Genomic DNA, 24,481 nt, shown 5'->3' on the forward strand with positions numbered 1-24,481 from the left:
TTTTTTATAAACATATGTTTCATTTAATTAGACCTAAGATTCCACAATACAACAGCAGTAGTGTTGTACCTGTATACATGATTATACACTGCCATTATTATTACTCCTAAAATGAACTGGATTTCATTATCCTCATTGCATTGTACTGTACCACTGTACAGTGGAATGCTGTACCACTGTGCTGCTTTGGCAATATCTACAAATTGTATTTAATGCCGATAAACCATTCTGAATTTGAATTTGAGATCAGAGAGAGATCAGAGAGAATGATTAGAGAGAGACCAGAGATGGATAAGAGAGATATCAGAGAGAGATCAGCGAGAGATCAGCGAGAAATCAGAGAGAGAGAGAGAGAGAGAGAGAGAGAGAGAGAGAGATCAGAGAGAGATAAGAGAGGTCAGAGAGAGATCATAGAGAAGGTCGGAGAGAAAGTCGGAGAGAGATCCGAGAGCGATCAGAGAGAAATACTCACAGGTAAACTGTAGCAGTGCATCCCGACTCAGGACCGTCCCGTAGCTGTTCTCTGCCTTACACTGGTATCTCCCATAGTCTGCCGTCTCGCTGGCATTGGTTATTATCAAGTTGCCGTCGATCAAGCTGTAACGGTAAACTGCCTCAATATCCACTTCTGTTCCATTGATAAACCAACTGCAGAGAGACAAAGATCACATAAATGTCTTTACACAAAAAGGTAAACAATCTGATGTTTTGATTTGAATGAATATGAACAGATAGAGACGGAAAAGGGTTTATTGTTACATCCACCAGATAGGTGTTTTACAGGATCAGACATAGTAGTATGATAGGTGTTGTGTTACTGATGAAGTTAGCTGGCTGCTTATAACGTTAGCTTTGGGCAACAGGGTTAAGTAGCTGGCTCGCTATTTATTTTTATGAATTTAAGTTCAATTTCAATAGGCGAACAACAACAACCTAGCTAATACTTAATCACAAGGATTCCTAAATCATTGCTAAGAATAATGAAAATGACTGCAGTTTTCACTGTTCATTGTTTTCAGGCTGGTTGTATGGTGCTAGCTAGGTACCAAGCTAAAGCTAGCTAGCGCGCCCAGAAGTTGCGGTTGAACAAGTAATGCTTTATTACCAACGCGGTAACAACCAAGATGGCATAGCAGTTCAGACGTCTTTTGTCCCCGTCTTGTCGTGTCCCGTATATATATATATATATTTACAACTTTTTTCATACATTTTTTTATTTAAATTTTCCATAAACTCATCCTCAAAACACTCTCCTGCAACCCGCCTCACCAATTTATATTTATAAAAAAGTATTATTTACCTCAAATCTGTAATCATCCAAGAAGCTAGACAGAAACTCCAAACCCCAAGAAGCTAGCCAGAAACTAGCCAGAAGCTAGCCAGAAGCTAGCCAGAAGCTAGCCAGGAGCTAGCCAGGAGCTAGCCAGGAGCTAATCCAGGAGCTAATCCAGAAGCTAACCAGAAGCTAGTTAAAGCTTTCGTCGATTCCGGAGCGAACATCCGTTGTTCCGGAGCTAGCCAGCTGAGGAGTTCCATCAATCACTCCTGGGCTGCGGTCACCTATCCGGACCCGTTTAGCCATTAGCTGTCTTATCGGCTGCTATCTGAATAGATAATCGGACAATTTATTTATTTATTTTTATTGTTATTGTTATTTTTTTTTCTTCTTCTTGGGCTTCTAGCTATATCTATTGTTTTTATTTTTGTTGTTGTTGTGTGATTTGGATTGGTCCCCTCTACCACACGGAACCCCACTAATCTACTGACGGAGCTCAAGAGGTGGCTAATAACAGACGTCCATCCAATGCTAGCTTGCTACCGATGGCCTGGCTGGCTGTCTGGATCGCCGTGACCCCCAACCAACCTCTCCACTCTCGGGACCCTTTTGATCACTCGACTAAGCATGCCTCTCCTTAATGTCAATATGCCTTGTCCATTGCTGTTCTGGATAGTGTTTATTGGCTTATTTCACTGTAGAGCCTCTAGTCCTGCTCACCATACCTTATCCAAACTATTAGTTCCACCACCCACACATGCAATGACATCTCCTGGTTTTAATGATGTTTCTAGAGACAATATCTCTCTCTTCATCACTCAATACCTAGGTTTACCTCCACTGTATTCACATCCTACCATACCTTTGTCTGTACATTATACCTTGATGCTATTTTATCGCCCCCAGAAACCTCCTTTTACTCTCTGTTCCAGACGTTCTAGACAACCAATTCTTATTGCTTTCAGCCGCACCCTTATTCTACTCCTCCTCTGTTCCTCTGGCGATGTCGAGGTGAATCCAGGCCTTACAGTGCCTTGCTCCACTCCTATTCCCCAGGCGCTCTCTTTTGACGACTTCTGTAACCGTAATAGCCTTGGTTTCATGCATGTTAACATTAGAAGCCTCCTCCCTAAGTTTGTTCTATTCACTGCTTTAGCACACTCTGCCAACACGGATGTTCTAGCTGTGTCTGAATCCTGGCTTAGGAAGACTACCAAAAATTCTGAAATTTTAATTCCAAACTACAACCTTTTCAGACAAGATAGAACTGCCAAAGGGGGCGTTGTTGCAATCTACTGCAAAGAGTTCTGTCCTACTATCCAGGTCTGTACCCAAACAATTTGAACTTCTACTTTTAAAAATCCACCTCTCTAAAAACAAGTCTCTCAAAGTTGCAGTCTGCTATAGACCACCCTCTGCCCCAAGTTGTGCTCTGGACACCATATGTGAACTGATTGCCCCCCATCTATCTTCAGAGCTCGTGCTGCTAGGCGACCTAAACTGGAACATGTTTAACACCCCAGCCATCCTACAATCTAACCAGGTTAGCCTAGTGGTTAGAGCGTTGGACTCGTAACCAAAAGGTTGCAAGTTCAAATCCCTGAGCTGACAAGGTACAAATCTGTCGTTCTGCCCCTGAACAGGCAGTTAACCCACTGTTCCTAGGCCGTCATTGAAAATAAGAATTTGTTCTTAACTGACTTGCCTAGTAAAATAAAGGTAAAATAAAAAATAAAACTAAAACTTGATGCCCTCAATCTCACACAAATTATCAATGAACCTACCAGGTACCTCCCCAAAGCCTTAAACACGGGCACCCTCATAGATATCATCCTAACCAACTTGCCCTCTAAATACACCTCTGCTGTCTTCAACCAAGATCTCAGCGATCACTGCCTCATTGCCAGCATCTGTAATGTGTCAGCGGTCAATCGACCCCCACTCATCACTGTCAAAAGCTCCCTGAAACACTTCAGCGAGCAGGACTTTCTAATCGACCTGGCCGGGGTATCCTGGAAGGATATTGATCTCATCCCGTCAGTAGAGGATGCCTGGATATTTAAAAAAAATGTCTTCCTAACCATCTTAAATAAACATGCCCCATTCAAGAAATTTAGAACCAGGAACAGATATAGCCCTTGGTTCTCCCCAGACCTGACTGCCCTTAACCAACACAAAAACATCATATGGCGTTCTGCATTAGCATCGAACAGCCCCCTGATAAGCAGCTGTTCAGGGAAGCTAGAAACCATTATACACAGGCAGTTAGAAAATCCAAGGCTAGCTTTTTCAAGCAGAAATTTGCTTCCTGCAACACTAACATACATTAAGGGAACATTTCGACATTTTCTGTATGGTTAGTGAAAAAGTCCATATTGCAAATGTACCGTCCCTTACTAGACGTCCGAAAACATTTTTAAAATTCGGGGACGGCGTCGGGCCGAGCGGCAGGGCCAGACCTACCGGGAAGTCATCAAATGAACTTTGTCGGACATTCGGTTTTCGTTTTATAAAATAATCAAATTTTGGTCATTTTTCCGCTATCCCGGAAAATCCCACAAGAGGGCATAAGCAATCATACTGCAATTTGACAAAACATCACGAATCACGACGGGCCTTATCTCAAAAACTGAAAATATTTCGAAGCCGAAACTTGGTGAGCATAGATTTGGCATAATGGGCAGTTTGCCCCGAACAAGATGGCGTCAAGGCCTCAACGTTTTTGAATTATGGCCATTTTTCTGGGATTAAAGGTCCAAAATGAAAATAGAGAAATTATTTTTTCACTTCACGTCAAAGTCAAGGAGCCTCCGGTGTCAATAACAAAAAAATCAGCCATTTATCTATCGTCATTTAAGAGAAATCGTACAATGACAGATTTGTGATGTTCAAATATAGGTGTTTTTTTTTTCAACAGTTACAGATCCAGTTGCAGGGTGTTCATACGAATATTTTTAAAGTGTGCTGCGGAGCTCTGCGAGATTTCTGTGATTTTCTATGATTTTCTGAAATAACACACACTCACTAAACCCTCCGTAAATAACTCAGTTCTTAATGTAAAGACTTAAAACTCAGGATTCTGTAAAGGCATACGCCAATGAGGATATGAGGTTATTTATAGCTTCCTGTGCCAACAGGAAGTGCCTTAAATGGTGTCATAGAGGCTGTATCCAAGGGTTAAAAAGGTCAGATCTTCTCAAAACTTCATATGTGATTAGGCAACCCTCCTGAACTGTAAAATCAGTCATTTCTCCCAACAGATGTCAAAGAAAAGCTCTCACACACACACACACAGCAAGGATGGAGTGACAAAGCGCGGTGTTTAAAGACACAGAGAGCAGGCAATGGCATAAACATAATCCCAAGGCCGTGCCGAGTTCAACGAGATATCCCGCTTGACCGTAGCTCGCTCGGTCTAAGCGCAGCGACCATGAGAAAAGTAGGCCCAAAATGAAGCCTGCACCACAACGTCATTTGATTTTGGGTGACAGCGGCGGAACCGTTAGGTTTAGAAGGACAATTCAAACACAGGAATGTTCCTAAGGTCCTCCCGATCTGTGCAAGCCTAACCTTGACCGTGTGGCATTAACCCTTCACAGTTAAAAGAAGGTGTTTACATCAAACAGTTTGCATTGACTTCTCTCCCCATAGGAATACATTGCCTGCTCCTCTAAATTCAACCTGAGGCCTATGTGGGTTATGAATGCCTTATGAACCTGTCTTTGATGACAGTCCATCAGGACACTATGAGGTCCACCTGTGTCGATTCTAGGCTTCCTGGGCCAACCGGAAGTGCTTAAAATCACCCTAAAAGTGTATATCCATACCCTGCCTGCAATTTGATGGACATAGTGCATTGAACCCTGTGTAAATCAGTCAATTCTTAACGTAAAGACTTAAAACTCAGGATTCTGTAAAAGCATAGCCCACTGAGGATATGTGTTGACTCATAGCTTCCTGTGTCAACCGGAAGTGCCATAATTGGTGTCTCAGGGGCTGTTTCAAAGGGTTAAAAAAATCAGATCTGTCCAAAACTTCATATGTGTGATTAGGCAACCCCCATGAACTGTAAATCAGTCATTTTTCCCATAAAAATTCAAAGGAAATAGCAAGGCATGGAAAAAAAGTGGATTTTCAGCACCAATTAGGTTTTTACTCGGGCACCGAATGACCTATTGAGCCGAAACTCGGGATTCGGGGTCGCCTCAGCTAGGCCTACACATAACACAAGAAATGGACCCGCAGCTTGAACGTAACTACGTGTTTTATGTTTTTTTTTATGGTTTGAACCGAAGGCGTTGTGAATTTTGGGCCAGCTCTGAAGTATGTGATACTTGGCTCCTAAACGAGTTGGGAAAAGTGGGTTTGGTGTCAGTTTGTATCAGTTTGGTGTCAGAATGATATCAAATTGACTGATGGACGGTGACTTGCTGGTGACTCTTGTCCATTTGCAATATGTTTAAACGGTGAGGTACCATCACCAATAGTGACATTCTGAAATCAACCCTAACGAGCGATGGAGAGGTACCAGAATCACTGCCCAGCCATCCCGAGTTCATCGGGCCAGTCAATTTGGCATTCCTGCACGATTTTTATAGCATGACAAATTGGTGATGGTGAATGCCCAGTTAACCATATTGCAAATGCACAGTGACTTTGCAAGAGTGAGGTACCATCACCAAAATGACATTCTGAAATCAACCCTAACGAGCGATGGAGAGGTACCAGAATCACTGCCCAGCCATCCCGAGTTCATCGGGCCAGTCAATTTGGCATTCCTGCACGATTTTCAGTGACTTTGCAAAAGTGAGAAAACATTTGCAATATGTTTTAACAGTGAGGTACCATCACCAAAAGTGACATTCTGAAATCAACCCAAACGAGCGATGGAGAGGTACCAGAATCACTGCCCAGCCATCCCGAGTTCATCGGGCCAGTCAATTTGGCATTCCTGCACGATTTTTATAGCATGACAAATTGGTGATGGTGAATGCCCAGTTAACCATATTGCAAATGCACAGTGACTTTGCAAAAGTGAGAAAACATAAACAAATGGACATGATGAAATCAACACCACGAGTGATTGAAAGGAACAACAATCACAGCCCGGCCATCCCGAGTTCATCAGGCCAGTCAATTTTGCATTTCTGCAGGATTTTTGAGCATGTCAAATTTCTTATGACATTTGGCCCCCACAAAACATATGCCTTATGCACAAGTAAAAAAAAAAAATGCTAATAAAATATGACTAAAGTATGTTGATACAGTTCTTATACGTGTGTAATTGACACAAAATTCTAAAGAATTTCGAAAAACGTTCCAGAAAGCACTTTTTTAGGGGTGTGTGAAGTTTATGAAATTTTGCAATTTTTGACTTTTGACTTCCTATGAAATCATGTTCCAAATGGAGAAAACATATGCCTAATGCACAAGTAAAAATAAAATAAAAATTATGATAATAAAATATGACTAAAGTATGTTGATACAGTTCTTATACGTGTGTAATTGACACAAAATTCTAAAGAATTTCGAAAAACGGTCCAGAAAGCACTTTTTTAGGGGTGTGTGAAGTTTATGAAATTTTGCAATTATTGACTTTTGACTTCTGACTTCCTATGAAATCATATTGCAAATGGAGAAAACACATGCAATAATGCGCAAGTAAAAAAAAAATTGGACAAAAGTATATTCATACAGTTCTTACACATGTGTAATTGACAAAAAAGGGCGAAAGAATTTTGAAAAACGGTCCAGAAAGCACTTTAAGGGGTGATAAGTTTTTGACAAAAAAATAATTTTTTCAAAATTTGGCTTTTGGATGTTGACTTGGGGTCCATTCCCTATATGAAAAACCACGGTGGAGCGCACACGCCACCTGTTGGATTTTTGAAGTGTTACAACTGGCAATTGCCATATGGCATTTGCAAAACATTTTGCATGAATCAACGCCGATTTGGGTGGTATTGTCCATCGTGTACATGGTTTGTACTATGCCAATGGTTTCCCATTCATTTTTGTCCATTTGAGGGGGGAATTCCCTTACTCAAAAAAGTTCTGGGACACTGTAAAGTCCATGGAGAATAAGAACACCTCCCAGCTGCCCACTGCACTGAAGATAGGAAACACTGTCACCACTGATAAATCCACTATAATTGAGAATTTCAATAAGCATTTTTCTACGGCTGGCCATGCTTTCCACCTGGCTACTCCTACCCCGGTCAACAGCACTGCACCCCCCACAGCAACTCGCCAAAGCCTTCCCCATTTCTTCTTCTCCCAAATCTGTTCAGCTGATGTTCTGAAAGAGCTGCAAAATCTGGACCCCTCCAAATCAGCCGGGCTAGACAATCTGGACCATTTCTTTCTAAAATTATCTGCCGAAATTGTTGCCACCCCTATTACTAGCCTGGGTCAGGCATAGTAGTATGATAGGTGTTGTATTACAGGGTCAGTCATAGTGGTATGATAGGTGTTATTGTAATGTGTTGTTTACAGGGTCAGCCATAGTAGTATGACAGGTTGTTTACAGGGTCAGCCATAGTAGTATGACAGGTTGTTTACAGGGTCAGCCATAGTAGTATGACAGGTTGTTTACAAGGTCAGCCATAGTAGTATGACAGGTTGTTTACAGGGTCAGCCATAGTAGTATGACAGGTTGTTTACAGGGTCAGCCATAGTAGTATGACAGGTTGTTTACAAGGTCAGCCATAGTAGTATGACAGGTTGTTTACAGGGTCAGCCATAGTAGTATGACAGGTTGTTTACAGGGTCAGCCATAGTAGTATGACAGGTTGTTTACAAGGTCAGCCATAGTAGTATGACAGGTTGTTTACAGGGTCAGCCATAGTAGTATGACAGGTTGTTTACAAGGTCAGCCATAGTAGTATGACAGGTTGTTTACAGGGTCAGCCATAGTAGTATGACAGGTTGTTTACAGGGTCAGCCATGGTAGTACGACAGGTTGTTTACAGGGTCAGCCATAGTAGTACGACAGGTTGTTTACAGGGTCAGCCATGGTAGTACGACAGGTTGTTTACAGGGTCAGCCATAGTAGTATGACAGGTTGTTTACAGGGTCAGCCATAGTAGTATGACAGGTTGTTTACAGGGTCAGCCATAGTAGTATGACAGGTTGTTTACAAGGTCAGCCATAGTAGTATGACAGGTTGTTTACAGGGTCAGCCATGGTAGTATGACAGGTTGTTTACAGGGTCAGCCATAGTAGTATGACAGGTTGTTTACAGGGTCAGCCATAGTAGTATGACAGGTTGTTTACAGGGTCAGCCATAGTAGTATGACAGGTTGTTTACAGGGTCAGCCATGGTAGTATGACAGGTTGTTTACAGGGTCAGCCATAGTAGTATGACAGGTTGTTTACAGGGTCAGCCATAGTAGTATGACAGGTTGTTTACAGGGTCAGCCATAGTAGTATGACAGGTTGTTTACAGGGTCAGCCATAGTAGTATGACAGGTTGTTTACAGTGTCAGCCATAGTAGTACGACAGGTTGTTTACAGGGTCAGCCATAGTAGTATGACAGGTTGTTTACAGGGTCAGCCATAGTAGTATGACAGGTTGTTTACAGGGTCAGCCATAGTAGTATGACAGGTTGTTTACAGTGTCAGCCATAGTAGTACGACAGGTTGTTTACAGGGTCAGCCATAGTAGTATGACAGGTTGTTTACAGGGTCAGCCATAGTAGTATGACAGGTTGTTTACAAGGTCAGCCATAGTAGTATGACAGGTTGTTTACAGGGTCAGCCATAGTAGTATGACAGGTTGTTTACAGGGTCAGCCATAGTAGTATGACAGGTTGTTTACAGGGTCAGCCATAGTAGTACGACAGGTTGTTTACAAGGTCAGCCATAGTAGTACGACAGGTTGTTTACAAGGTCAGCCATAGTAGTACGACAGGTTGTTTACAGGGTCAGCCATGGTAGTACGACAGGTTGTTTACAGGGTCAGCCATAGTAGTATGACAGGTTGTTTACAGGGTCAGCCATAGTAGTATGACAGGTTGTTTACAGGGTCAGCCATAGTAGTATGACAGGTTGTTTACAGGGTCAGCCATAGTAGTATGACAGGTTGTTTACAGGGTCAGCCATAGTAGTATGACAGGTTGTTTACAGGGTCAGCCATGGTAGTATGACAGGTTGTTTACAGGGTCAGCCATAGTAGTATGACAGGTTGTTTACAAGGTCAGCCATAGTAGTATGACAGGTTGTTTACAGGGTCAGCCATAGTAGTATGACAGGTTGTTTACAAGGTCAGCCATAGTAGTATGACAGGTTGTTTACAGGGTCAGCCATAGTAGTATGACAGGTTGTTTACAGGGTCAGCCATAGTAGTATGACAGGTTGTTTACAGGGTCAGCCATAGTAGTACGACAGGTTGTTCACAAGGTCAGCCATAGTAGTACGACAGGTTGTTTACAAGGTCAGCCATAGTAGTACGACAGGTTGTTTACAGGGTCAGCCATAGTAGTGCGACAGGTTGTTTACAGGGTCAGCCATAGTAGTATGACAGGTTGTTTACAGGGTCAGCCATAGTAGTATGACAGGTTGTTTACAGGGTCAGCCATAGTAGTATGACAGGTTGTTTACAGGGTCAGCCATAGTAGTATGACAGGTTGTTTACAGGGTCAGCCATAGTAGTATGACAGGTTGTTTACAGGGTCAGCCATGGTAGTATGACAGGTTGTTTACAGGGTCAGCCATAGTAGTATGACAGGTTGTTTACAAGGTCAGCCATAGTAGTATGACAGGTTGTTTACAAGGTCAGCCATAGTAGTATGACAGGTTGTTTACAAGGTCAGCCATAGTAGTATGACAGGTTGTTTACAAGGTCAGCCATAGTAGTATGATACGTGTTGTATTACAGGGTCAGTCATAGTGGTATGATAGGTGTTATTGTAATGTGTTGTTTACAGGGTCAGCCATAGTAGTATGACAGGTTGTTTACAGGGTCAGCCATAGTAGTATGACAGGTTGTTTACAAGGTCAGCCATAGTAGTATGACAGGTTGTTTACAAGGTCAGCCATAGTAGTATGACAGGTTGTTTACAAGGTCAGCCATAGTAGTATGACAGGTTGTTTACAGGGTCAGCCATAGTAGTATGATAGGTGTTGTATTACAGGGTCAGTCATAGTGGTATGACAGGTTGTTTACAAGGTCAGCTATAGTAGGATGACAGGTTGTTTACAGGGTCAGCCATAGTAGTATGATAGGTTGTTTACAGGGTCAGCCATAGTAGTAATGTAGGTTGTGTCATGATGTTGCCCTGTTGGTGAAGGTTTATGACCCCCATAAATACCTTTCCTCCTTTTCTCTCCACAGTACAAATTAACTCTTGGAAAGCCCTTTGTTAAAATAGAGAGAGTATGGTAACATAAAAAGGTTGGGGGGGGAAACTATATTTCTGTAATCCAACTAGTTGAAAGTGTCCGTTGGTACTTAAAGAATATGATTTTAGATCAGTTGGTGTTTGGGACATTAAATCTGATGATAGGACGACATAAATTGTATATTGGAAAGTCACATTCTAGTTATCACATTCTCGTTATCAGATTCACATTGCACTTTTGTGCAATTTAAATGTTTAAATATGAAACGTCTTGAAAATATTAAATGTAATTTTAGATTCTAAATGAGAGAATTGTTTTCATAAAGTAAACTATGCTCACTCAGTGGCCACACCCAAGTGAACAGACATTGGTTGAGAACTATGAAACTCTGAAGTTTCTAAAACTGTTTGAATGATGTCTGTGAGTATAACAGAACCTATATGGCAGGCATAAACCTGAGAAAAAATCCAAACAGGATGTGGGAAATCTGAGGTTTGTAGTTTTGATCTCAGCCCCTATCGAATACACAGTGGGATATGGGCTATTTTGCCTTCCTAAGGTTTCCACTAAAGATGGATTCTATACTTAGTTTGACAAGTTTCCTCGACCTGTAATATAACTTTTTGAACTTTTAGTCCGACTGGACCTGAATGCGCATTTGGTTTTGTTTTCCAAATGCGCTAACAAAAGAAGCTATTTTGACACAAATGAAGGACATTATCAAACAAAACAAACATATTGTGGAACACCAATTCCTGGGAGTGCATTCTGATGAAGATCATTAAAGGTAAGTGAATATTTATAATGCTATTTTTGACAAATGTTGACTGCGCGACATGGCGGATATTTATTTTGGCTGGTTTGGGCTCTGAGCGCCATACTCAGATTATGCTTTTTCCGTAAAGTTTTTTTAAAATCTGACACAGCGGTTGCATGAAGGAGAAGTTTATCTAAAGTTCTATGCATAACACTGCAATTTTCATCAACATTCACAATGATTATTTCTGTGAATTCATGTGGCTCTCTGCACAATCACCGCATGTTTTAGAACTACTGAACGAAACGCGCCAATGATAAATGAGATTGTTTGATATAAATATGCACTTTATCGAACAAAACATACCTGTATTGTGTAACATGAAGTCCTATGAGTGGCATCTGATGAAGACATCAAAGGTTAGTGATACGTTTTATCTCTATTTGTGCTTTTTGTGACTCCTCTCTTTGGCTGGAAAAATGGCTTGGTTTTTCTGTGGCTTGGAGGTGACCTAACATAATCGTTTGTGGAGCTTTCGCTGTAAAGCATTTAGGACCAATATTGTTTTCACTATATATTTTACCTATTGGTGATGTCATTCAAAAACATAATGTTAACTTTCACTGCTATGCGGACGATACACAGCAGTACATTAATGAAACATGGTGAAGCACCAACATTTCCCTTCCTGGAAACCTGTGTTTCAGACATAAGGAAGTGGATGGCGGCAAATGTTTTACTTTTAAACTCTGACAAAAAAGAGATGCTAGTTCTAGATCCCAAGAAACAAAGAGATCTTCTGTTGGATCTGACAATTAATCTTGATGGTTGTACAGTCGTCTCAAATAAAACTGTGAAGGACCTCAGCGTTACTCTGGACCCTTATCTCTCTTTTGACGAACATATCAAGACTGTTTAAAGGACAGCTTTATTCCATCTACGTAACATTGCATAAATCAGAACTTTTCTGAAACTTTGTCCAAAAATGATGCAGAAAAATGTATCCATGCTTTTGTCATTCCTAGTTAAGACTACTGCAATGCTCTGCTTTCAGGCTACCTAGACAAAGAACTAAATACACTTCAGTTAGTGCTAAACACGGATACTAGGTACAGGGTTAGAGACAGAGTCATACCTGTATACAGGTACAGGGTTAGAGACAGAGACATACCTGTATACAGGTACAGGGTTAGAGACAGATACAGAGTCATACCTGTATACAGGTACAGGGTTAGAGACAGAGACAGAGTCATACTTGTATACAGGTACAGGGTTAGAGACAGAGACAGAGTCATACCTGTATACAGGTACAGGGTTAGATACAGAGACAGAGTCATACCTGTACACAGGTACAGGGTTAGAGACAGAGACAGAGTCATACCTGTCTACAGGTACAGGGTTAGAGACAGAGACAGAGTCATACCTGTATACAGGTACAGGGTTAGAGATAGAGTCATACTTGTATACAGGTACAGGGTTAGAGACAGAGACAGAGTCATACCTGTATACAGGTACAGGGTTAGAGACAGAGACAGAGTCATACCTGTCTACAGGTACAGGGTTAGAGACAGAGACATACCTGTATACAGGTACAGGGTTAGAGACAGAGACAGAGTCATACCAGTATACAGGTACAGGGTTAGAGACAGAGTCATACCTGTCTACAGGTACAGGGTTAGAGACAGAGACATACCTGTATACAGGTACAGGGTTAGAGACAGAGACAGAGTCATACCAGTATACAGGTACAGGGTTAGAGACAGAGTCATACCTGTCTACAGGTACAGGGTTAGAGACAGAGACAGAGTCATACCTGTATACAGGTGCAGGGTTAGAGACAGAGACAGAGACATACCTGTCTACAGGTACAGGGTTAGAGACAGAGTCATACCTGTATACAGGTACAGGGTTAGAGACAGAGACAGAGTCATACCTGTCTACAGGTACAGGGTTAGAGACAGAGTCATACCTGTGTACAGGTGCAGGGTTAGAGACAGAGACAGAGTCATACCTGTATACAGGTACAGGGTTAGAGACAGAGTCATACCTGTCTACAGGTACAGGGTTAGAGACAGAGACAGAGTCATACCTGTATACATGTACAGGGTTAGAGACAGAGACAGAGTCATACCTGTCTACAGGTACAGGGTTAGAGACAGAGTCATACCTGTATACAGGTACAGGGTTAGAGACAGAGACAGAGTCATACCAGTATACAGGTACAGGGTTAGAGACAGAGTCATACCTGTCTACAGGTACAGGGTTAGAGACAGAGACAGAGTCATACCTGTCTACAGGTACAGGGTTAGAGACAGAGTCATACCTGTATACAGGTACAGGGTTAGAGACAGAGACAGAGTCATACCTGTATACAGGTACAGGGTTAGAGACAGAGACAGAGTCATACCAGTATACAGGTACAGGTTTAGAGACAGAGACAGAGTCATACCAGTATACAGGTACAGGGTTAGAGACAGAGACAGAGTCATACCTGTATACAGGTACAGGGTTAGAGACAGAGACAGAGTCATACCTGTATACAGGTACAGGGTTAGAGACAGAGACAGAGTCATACCTGTCTACAGGTACAGGGTTAGAGACAGCGACAGAGTCATACCTGTATACAGGTACAGGGTTAGAGACAGCGACAGAGTCATACCAGTATACAGGTACAGGGTTAGAGACAGAGACAGAGTCATACCTGTATACAGGAACAGGGTTAGAGACAGAGTCATACCTGTATACAGGTAAAGGGTTAGAGACAGAGACAGAGTCATACCTGTATACAGGTACAGGGTTAGAGACAGAGTCATACCTGTATACAGGTACAGGGTTAGAGACAGAGACAGAGTCATACCTGTATACAGGTACAGGGTTAGAGACAGAGACAGAGACATACCTGTATACAGGTACAGGGTTAGAGACAGAGACAGAGTCATACCTGTGTACAGGTACAGGGTTAGAGACAGAGACAGAGTCATACCTGTATACAGGTACAGGGTTAGAGACAGAGACAGAGTCATACCTGTATAGAGGTACAGGGTTAGAGACAGAGACATACCTGTCTACAGGTACAGGGTTAGAGACAGAGTCATACCTGTATACAGGTACAGGGTTAGAGACAGAGTCATACCTGTCTACAGGTACAGGGTTAGAGACAGAAACAGAGTCATACCTGTATACAGGTACAGGGTTAGAGACAGAGACAGAGTCATACCTGTGTACAGGTGCAGGGTTAGAGACAGAGACAGAGTCATACCTGTATACAGGTACAGGGTTAAAGACAGAGACAGAGTCATACCTGTCTACAGGTACAGGGTTAGAGACAGAGACAGAGTCATACCTGTATGCAGGTACAGGGTTAGAGACAGAGACAGAGTCATACCTGTCTACAGGTACAGGGTTAGAGACAGAGACAGAGTCATACCTGTATACAGGTACAGGGTTAGAGACAGAGACAGAGACATACCTGTGTACAGGTACAGGGTTAGAGACAGAGACAGAGTCATACCTGTATGCAGGTACAGGGTTAGAGACAGAAACAGAGTCATACCTGTATACAGGTACAGGGTTAGAGACAGAGACAGAGTCATACCTGTATGCAGGTACAGGGTTAGAGACAGAGTCATACCTGTATGCAGGTACAGGGTTAGAGACAGAAACAGAGTCATACCTGTATACAGGTACAGGGTTAGAGACAGAGTCATACCTGTATGCAGGTACAGGGTTAGAGACAGAGTCATACCTGTATGCAGGTACAGGGTTAGAGACAGAAACAGAGTCATACCTGTATACAGGTACAGGGTTAGAGACAGAGACAGAGTCATACCTGTATGCAGGTACAGGGTTAGAGACAGAGACAGAGTCATACCTGTCTACAGGTACAGGGTTAGAGACAGAGACAGAGTCATACCTGTCTACAGGTACAGGGTTAGAGACAGAGACAGAGTCATACCTGTATACAGGTACAGGGTTAGAGACAGAGACAGAGTCATACCTGTATACAGGTACAGGGTTAGAGACAGAGACAGAGTCATACCTGTATACAGGTACAGGGTTAGAGACAGAGTCATACCTGTATACAGGTACAGGGTTAGAGACAGAGACAGAGTCATACCTGTCTACAGGTACAGGGTTAGAGACAGAGTCATACCTGTATACAGGTACAGGGTTAGAGACAGAGACAGAGTCATACCTGTCTACAGGTACAGGGTTAGAGACAGAGACAGAGTCATACCTGTGTACAGGTGCAGGGTTAGAGACAGAGACAGAGTCATACCTGTCTACAGGTACAGGGTTAGAGACAGAGACAGAGTCATACCTGTATGCAGGTACAGGGTTAGAGACAGAGACAGAGTCATACCTGTCTACAGGTACAGGGTTAGAGACAGAGACAGAGTCATACCTGTATACAGGTACAGGGTTAGAGACAGAGTCATACCTGTCTACAGGTACAGGGTTAGAGACAGAGACAGAGTCATACCTGTCTACAGGTACAGGGTTAGAGACAGAGACAGAGTCATACCTGTCTACAGGTACAGGGTTAGAGACAGAGACAGAGTCATACCTGTGTACAGGTGCAGGGTTAGAGACAGAGTCATACCTGTATACAGGTACAGGGTTAGAGACAGAGACAGAGACATACCTGTATACAGGTACAGGGTTAGAGACAGAGTCATACCTGTATACAGGTACAGGGTTAGAGACAGAGACAGAGTCATACCTGTATACAGGTACAGGGTTAGAGACAGAGACAGAGTCATACCATTATACAGGTACAGGGTTAGAGACAGAGACAGAGACATACCTGTATACAGGTACAGGGTTAGAGACAGAGTCATACCTGTATACAGGTACAGGGTTAGAGACAGAGACAGAGTCATACCTGTATGCAGGTGCAGGATTGCCTCTGGCTTCACAGCTCATCATCACTTTCTTCTCCTCAGAGTGCAACGGAAAGATGGCGTCATCTGGTTCCTGGACAAACACTGGCCCAAACTCTTCACTCTCTAAAACACAGAGAAGACAGAGAAGAGTTTGAGGGAGATACACACGTTGAAGAAGGTCGCCACCGAAACGTCTGATGGTTTTAGGAGTTACACCAACACTACATCATTCAGTATTAAATCAGATGATTTTAGAGGGAGTTACAACACTACTGAATTATTCTAGTACCAGAGTCGCTAACTGAGCAATGGGCTGATATTCCGATTCTGAACGGAGAACATCACCTTCCTACATTATCTCACCCTATTCCTGACATAGTGCACTACTTTGAACAGGTCATCTCTGTTTGAATTTCTACCTTACTCTAATTTTCCTGACTTGAGGGCAAACTCACCACTGTTTTTCCTTCTACCTCCAGCTCAATATGAATCAGCTCAATATGCCCATAATGAATCAGCTCAATATGAATCAGCTCAATACAAATCAGCTCAATTCGAATCGGCTCAATATGAATCAGCTCAATATGAATCAGATGAAAATGAATGAGCTCAACATGGAACCAAAAATCTCAAATTTGGACTCACCAGACCAAAGGACAGATTTCCACCAGTCTAATGTCCATTGTCCAAGTTTTTTTCAACCTTTATTTAACTAGGCAAGTCAGTTAAGAACAAAGTCTTATTTTACAATGCCTACTCCGGCCAAACCCACCCCTACCTCTGGCGGGGTTGGGCCAACTGTGTGCCGCCCTATGGGACTCCCAATCATGGACGCTTGTGATACAGCCCGGGATCAAGCCAGGGTCTGTAGTGACGCCTCTAGCACTGAGATACAGTGCCTTAGACAGCTGCGCCACTCAGAAGCCTGGCCCATCCAAGTATCTTCTTATTATTGGTTTCTATGCAGCACTTCGACCATGAAGGCCTTATTCACTCCTCTGAACAGTGTCTGTTGCAATTTCTGATGCTAGTAACTCTAATGAACTTATCCTCTGCAGCAGAGGTACTCTAGGTCTTTCTTTCCTGTGGCGGTCCTCATGAGAGCCAGTTTCATCAAAGCGCTTGATGGTTTTTGCAACTGCACAAAAGTTCTTGACATTTGGCGTATTGACTGACCTTCATGTCTTAAAGTAATGATGGACTGTCGTTTCTCTTTGCTTATTTGAGTTGTTCTTGTCATAATATGGACTTGGTCTTTTACCAAATAGGGCTATCTTTTGTACACCTCTCCTACCTTTTCAGAACACAACTAATTGGCTGAAACGCATTAAGAAGGAAGGAAATTTGTTTAACACTTTTTTGGTCACTACATGATTCCATATGTGTTATTTCATAGTCCTGATGTCTTCACTATTATTCTACAATGTAGAAAATAGTACAAATAATGAAAAACCCTTTAATGAGTAGGTGTGTCCAAACCTTTGACTGGTGCTGTATCTAAAGTGTAATACTGGGATGCAAAATCAAAATATTGCACGTTTCAACTCTATATCCAATATGGTACAGGTGGTCTTCTTTTTTTAAAGCCCATAATCAGGTGTCTGAGGTTTATACTTTGGATTTAAAGTAGATTTGTTTAAGACTACCAATAATCACTCTGTGTGACCCTGATTTAGCCCACTGCAAAAAAAAGAAGGGTCTTCTGACAAAAATGGCCTTGGTTTTTGTCACTCGGAGGACATGTCATCTCAGCAGCCTGTTGTCAGTGGAATGCAGATCCACGAGGGAAATAAAAGTCTCTATAGAGTTACACATCAGTCAGGAGAATAGATCAATAAAGGAAAAGGAAGATCAATCTAACCGTCCTCTGCTCAATCTAACCGTCCTCTGCTCAATCTAACCGTCCTCTGCTCAATCTAACCGTCCTCTGCTCAATCTAACCGTCCTCTGCTCAATCTAACCGTCCTCTGCTCAATCTAACCGTCCTCTGCTCAATCTAACCGTCCTAATCCTGTCGTACATCAGGTAAGGGTGACGGTGTTATCAACAGCCAGGGAATCTAAATCCTGTCGTACATCAGGTAAGGGTGACGGTGTTATGAACAGCCAAGGAATCTAAATCCTGTCGTACATCAGGTCAGGGTGACGGTGTTATCAACCGCCAGGGACTTCACAAAAGTAGAAAATGTAGTCCATTGTTCAACAACATAAAATGATTCCCGAAGCAGCGATGTGACAGTGACTTTGAGATTGAAATGAGAAAGTCAGAGTGACAGAAGAAAATCACCAATGCTTCTCTTCCGGTCGAGGTTGCTAAGTTGAGACAATCACCGATAACAAGGGTAATTTCCTTGGAGTGAGAAGAAAATCATTGCTTGAGGCATTCCCTGTGTTTGAGTGCTCAATCAACCATCCACAACTTCAAAACAATACCTTTACACTGCATCCTACTTTCTTCTTATTGTTATTATTCTTCGTATTAATATTATTACTATTATTGTTATGATTATGATTGTTAGTATTATTATTGTTATTATTATTATTGTTAGTTGTTATTATTATTCTGATTACTATTGTTATGATAAGTATTGTTATTATTGTGGATTATCTAGATTACTGTTACTATTGTTATTATTATGTTATTATGTTTGATGTTTATTATTACTATTATTAATATTATTATTTTTCATATTATTCATAGTATCATTATTATTGTTATTACTATTATTAGTAGTATATTATTGTTGCTATTATTACTACTATCACTGTTATTATTAGTATTGTTATTATTCATATTCTTCTTCTTCTTCTTAGTATTATTATTATTATTATTATCATCAACTAGCCTGAAATACAAAAACCACACGAGTTGATCTAAATGGAAACATTTGTTCTGGTCCTTTCTACATAAAACAAGCTACAAGACAAGACAACACTGTCGGCCTTGGCTGGACATTATTGGGGAAGTAGAGTGCTCTCCACTTGGATTACTGGCCATTAATCCTTTGCATCAAGTTGGGTTATTAAAGGCAGATAGCTAGCGGTGATGTGAGTTGAGTTCCAGTCAGGAGATTGTGCTTAAAGACATAGAGATGAGAGGAATGGTGCACCATAAATAGTACTATATTCCCTGTATAGTGCTGGGCTCTGGTACTCTATTCCCTGTATAGTGCTGGGCTCTGGTACTATATTCCCTTTATAGTTAAAGGCTCTGGTACTATATTCCCTTTATAGTGCTGGGGTCTGGTACACTATTACCTTTATAGTTCTGGGTTCTGGTACTCTATTCCCTGTATAGTGCTGGGCTCTGGTACTCTATTCCCTTTATAGTGCTGGGGTCTGGTACACTATTCCCTTTATAGTTCTGGGCTCTGGTACTCTATTCCCTGTATAGTGCTGGGCTCTGGTACTATATTACCTTTATAGTTAAAGGCTCTGGTACTCTATAGTTAAAGGCTCTGGTACTGTATTCCCTTTATAGTGCTGGGGTCTGGTACACTATTCCCTTTATAGTTAAAGGCTCTGGTACTATATTCCTTTTATAGTTAAAGGCTCTGGTACTCTATTCCCTTTAGAGTTAAAGGCTCTGGTACTCTATTCCCTTTATAGTTAAAGGCTCTGGTACTCTATTCCCTTTATAGTTCTGGGCTCTGGTACTCTATTCCCTTTATAGTGCTGGGGTCTGGTACACTATTCCCTTTATAGTTCTGGGTTCTGGTACTATGTTCCCTTTATAGTGCTGGGCTCTGGTACTATATTCCCTTTATAGTTAAAGGCTCTGGTACTCTATTCCCTTTATAGTTAAAGGCTCTGGTACTCTATTCCCTGTATAGTTCTGAGCTCTGGTACTATGTTCCCTTTATAGTTAAAGGCTCTGGTACTATGTTCCCTTTATAGTTCTGGGCTCTGGTACTATGTTCCCTTTATAGTTCTGGGCTCTGGTACTATATTCCCTTTATAGTTCTGGGTTCTGGTACTATATTCCCTTTATAGCGCTGCTCTGGAACTCTATTCCCTTTATAGTTCTGGGCTCTGGTACTATGTTCCCTTTATAGTTCTGGGCTCTGGTACTATGTTCCCTTTATAGTTCTGGGCTCTGGTACTATATTCCTTTATAGCGCTGCTCTGGAACTCTATTCCCTTTATAGTTCTGGGCTCTGGTACTATGTTCCCTTTATAGTTCTGGGCTCTGGTACTATGTTCCCTTTATAGTTCTGGGCTCTGGTACTATATTCCCTTTATAGTTAAAGGCTCTGGTACTCTATTCCCTTTATAGTTCTGGGCTCTGGTACTCTATTCCCTTTATAGTTCTGGGCTCTGGTACTATGTTCCCATTATAGTTCTGGGCTCTGGTACTATATTCCCTTTATAGTTCTGGGCTCTGGTACTCTATTCCCTTTATAGTTCTGGGCTCTGGTACTCTATTCCCTTTATAGTGCTGGGGTCTGGTACACTATTCCCTTTATAGTTCTGGGCTCTGGTACTCTATTCCCTTTATAGTGCTGGGCTCTGGTACTCTGTTCCCTTTATAGTTCTGGGCTCTGGTACTCTATTCCCTTTATAGTGCTGGGCTCTGGTACTCTATTCCCTTTATAGTGCTGGGCTCTGGTCCTCTATTCCCTTTATAGTGCTGGGCTCTGGTACTCTATTCCCTTTATAGTGCTGGGCTCTGGTACTCTATTCCCTTTATAGTTAAAGGCTCTGGTACTCTATTCCCTTTATAGTTCTGGGCTCTGGTACTCTATTCCCTTTATAGTTCTGGGCTCTGGTACTCTATTCCCTTTATAGTTCTGGGCTCTGGTACTCTATTCCCTTTATAGTTCTGGGCTCTGGTACTCTGTTCCCTTTATAGTTCTGGGCTCTGGTACTATATTCCCTTTATAGTTAAAGGCTCTGGTACTATGTTCTCTTTATAGTTCTGGGCTCTGGTACTATATTCCCTTTATAGTTAAAGGCTCTGGTACTATGTTCTCTTTATAGTTCTGGGCTCTGGTACTATATTCCATGTATAGTGCTGGGCTCTGGTACTCTATTCCCTTTATAGTTAAAGGCTCTGGTACTCTATTCCCTTTATAGTTCTGAGCTCTGGTACTATGTTCCCTTTATAGTTCTGGGCTCTGGTACTATATTCCCTTTATAGTTCTGGGTTCTGGTACTATATTCCCTTTATAGCGCTGCTCTGGAACTCTATTCCCTTTATAGTTCTGGGCTCTGGTACTATGTTCCCTTTATAGTTCTGGGCTCTGGTACTATATTCCCTTTATAGTTAAAGGCTCTGGTACTCTATTCCCTTTATAGTTCTGGGCTCTGGTACTCTATTCCCTTTATAGTTCTGGGCTCTGGTACTCTATTCCCTTTATAGTTCTGGGCTCTGGTACTCTATTCCCTTTATAGTTCTGGGCTCTGGTACTCTATTCCCTTTATAGTTCTGGGCTCTGGTACTCTATTCCCTTTATAGTTCTGGGCTCTGGTACTCTATTCCCTTCATAGTTCTGGGCTCTGGTACTCTATTCCATTTATAGTTCTGGGCTCTGGTGCTCTATTCCCTGTATAGTTCTGGGCTCTGGTACTCTATTCCCTTTATAGTTAAAGGCTCTGGTGCTCTATTCCCTGTATAGTTCTGGGCTCTGTTACTATGTTCCCTTTATAGTTCTGGGCTCTGGTACTATGTTCCCTTTATAGTTCTGGGTTCTGGTACTCTATTCCCTTTATAGTTCTGGGCTCTGGTACTCTATTCCCTTTATAGTGCTGGGCTCTGGTTCTCTGTTCCCTTTATAGTGTGCTGGGCTCTGGTACTATATTCACTTTATTGTGCTGGGCTCTGGTACTCTGGTCCCTTCTCTGGTCATTGACCCCACATCATACTGTCTCTGGTCATTGACCCCACATAATACTGTCTCTAGTCATTGACCCCACATCATACAGTCTCTAGTCTGTGGTCATGGATCCCACATCATACTGTCTCTAGTCATTGACCCCACAAAACTGAAAGAGGAAAATAACACCGCTTTGAATTTCAAGTCTTTGAAATAAAATATGAAGAGACATGCTGAAAACACACAAAGCTTTGTCAGAGAATATGTTGAACGAAAAATACAAAACACAGCTTCCATGACTTGTGACATATTTAAACAGCAAGAAATTACAACACAGTTCAGGAAACTGAACACAGTTCAGTTCACCTACATAAGCAAAGGTTGAAACAAGGATGAACAAGCCTGAAAAAAATAGGTCTAAATAATTTATAAAAACAAGATGTAGAAGTTGTGATCGCACCCTACTAACATACTGACATGATACCACCAGCCTCCCCTCAGTACCACTAACAGACTGACATGATACCACCATCCTCTCCTTAGTACCACTAACAAACTGACATGATACCACCAGCCTCCCCTTAGTACCACCAACTGACTGACATGATACCACCAGCCTCCCCTTAGTACCACTAACCGACTGACATGATACCACCATCCTCTCCTTAGTACCACTAACAAACTGACATGATACCACCATCCTCCCCTTAGTACCACTAACAGACTGACATGATACCACCATCCTCTCCTTAGTACCACTAACAAACTGACATGATACCACCAGCCTCCCCTTAGTACCACTAACAGACTGACATGATACCACCATCCTCTCCTTAGTACCACTAACAAACTGACATGATACCACCAGCCTCCCGTTAGTACTACTAACAGACTGACATGATACCACCATCCTCCCCTTAGTACCACTAACAAGCTGACATGATACCACCATCCTCCCCTTAGTACCACTAACTGACTGACATGATACAACCAGCCTCCCCTTAGTACCACTAACAGACTGACATGATACCTCACATCATACTGTGTGTAGTCATTGACCCCACATCATACTGTCTCTAGTCTCTGGTCATTGAACCCACATCAAACTGTCTCTGGTCATTGACCCCACATCATACTGTCTCTAGTATCTGGTCATTAACACCCACATCATACTGTCTCTAGTCATTGACCCCACATTCCTGTCTCTAGTCATTGACCACACATCATCCTGTCTCTAGTCTCTGGTCATTTACCCCACATCTTCCTGTCTCTAGTCATTGACCTCACATCATCCTGTCTCTAATCTCTAGTCTCTAGTCATTGACCACACATCATCCTGTCTCTAGTCTCTAGTCATTTACCCCACATCTTCCTGTCTCTAGTCATTGACCTCACATCATCCTGTCTCTAGTCTCTAGTCTCTAGTCATTGACCCCACATCATCCTGTCTCTAATCTCTTGCCATTGACGCCACATCATACTGTCTCTAGTCTCTGATCATTGACCCCACATCATACTGTGTGTAGTCATTGACCCCACATCATAATGTGTGTAGTCATTGACCCCACATCATACTGTCTCTAGTTTCTAGTCATTGACCACATATCATATTGACTCTTCTCCGGTCATTGACCCCACATCATACTGTCTCCAGTCTCTGGTCATTGACCCCAAATCATCCTGTCTCTAGTCTCTGGTCATTGACCCCACATCATACTGTCTCTCGTCATTGACCCCACATCATACTGCCTCTAGTCTCTGGTCTTTGACCACACATCATACTGTCTCTAGTCTCTGGTCATTGACCCCACATCATCCTGTCTCTAGTCTCTGGTCATTGACCCCACATAATACTGTCTCGAGTCATTGACCCAACATCACACTGTCTTTAGTCTCTGGTCATTAACACCCACATCATACTGTCTCTAGTCATTGACCCCACATTCCTGTCTCTAGTCTCTGGTCATTGACCCCAAATCATCCTGGCTCTAGTCTCTCGTCATTGACCCCACATCATCCTGTCTCTAGTCTCTGGTCATTGACCCCACATCTTCCTGTCTCCAGTCATTGACCCCACATCATACTGTCTTTAGTCTCTGGTCATTAACGCACACGTCATACTAACTGTAGTCATTGACCCCACATCATCCTGTCTCTAGTCATTGACCCCAAGTCATCCTGTCTCTCGTCTCTGGTCATTGACCCCACACAATACTGTCTCTAGTCATTGACCCCACATCATACTGTCTCTAGTGATTGACCCCACATCATACTGTCTCTAGTCATTGACCCCACATCGTCCTGTCTCTAATCTCTTATCATTGACTCCACATCATACTGTCAATAGTCTCTGGTCATTGACCCCAAATAATACTGTCTCTCGTCTATAGTCATTGACACCACAT

General features: G+C 42.2%; 1 protein-coding gene across 1 annotated transcript in view; it reads right to left on the reverse strand.

Annotated features, from left to right (window-relative positions):
* Positions 1-24,481, reverse strand: part of LOC135546750 (contactin-5-like) — a 436,013-nt gene that overhangs the window by 385,055 nt on the left and 26,477 nt on the right. Inside the window, exons 2-3 of the mRNA XM_064975401.1 lie at positions 16,261-16,384; positions 473-648 (exon numbers count right to left, since the gene is read on the reverse strand). Of these exons, the coding sequence (XP_064831473.1) occupies positions 473-648; positions 16,261-16,384 (300 nt within the window). The remainder of the gene's footprint in view (positions 1-472; positions 649-16,260; positions 16,385-24,481) is intronic.

The sequence above is a fragment of the Oncorhynchus masou genome, chromosome 9, assembly GCF_036934945.1.
Source record: "Oncorhynchus masou masou isolate Uvic2021 chromosome 9, UVic_Omas_1.1, whole genome shotgun sequence".
Taxonomy (NCBI): domain Eukaryota; kingdom Metazoa; phylum Chordata; class Actinopteri; order Salmoniformes; family Salmonidae; genus Oncorhynchus; species Oncorhynchus masou.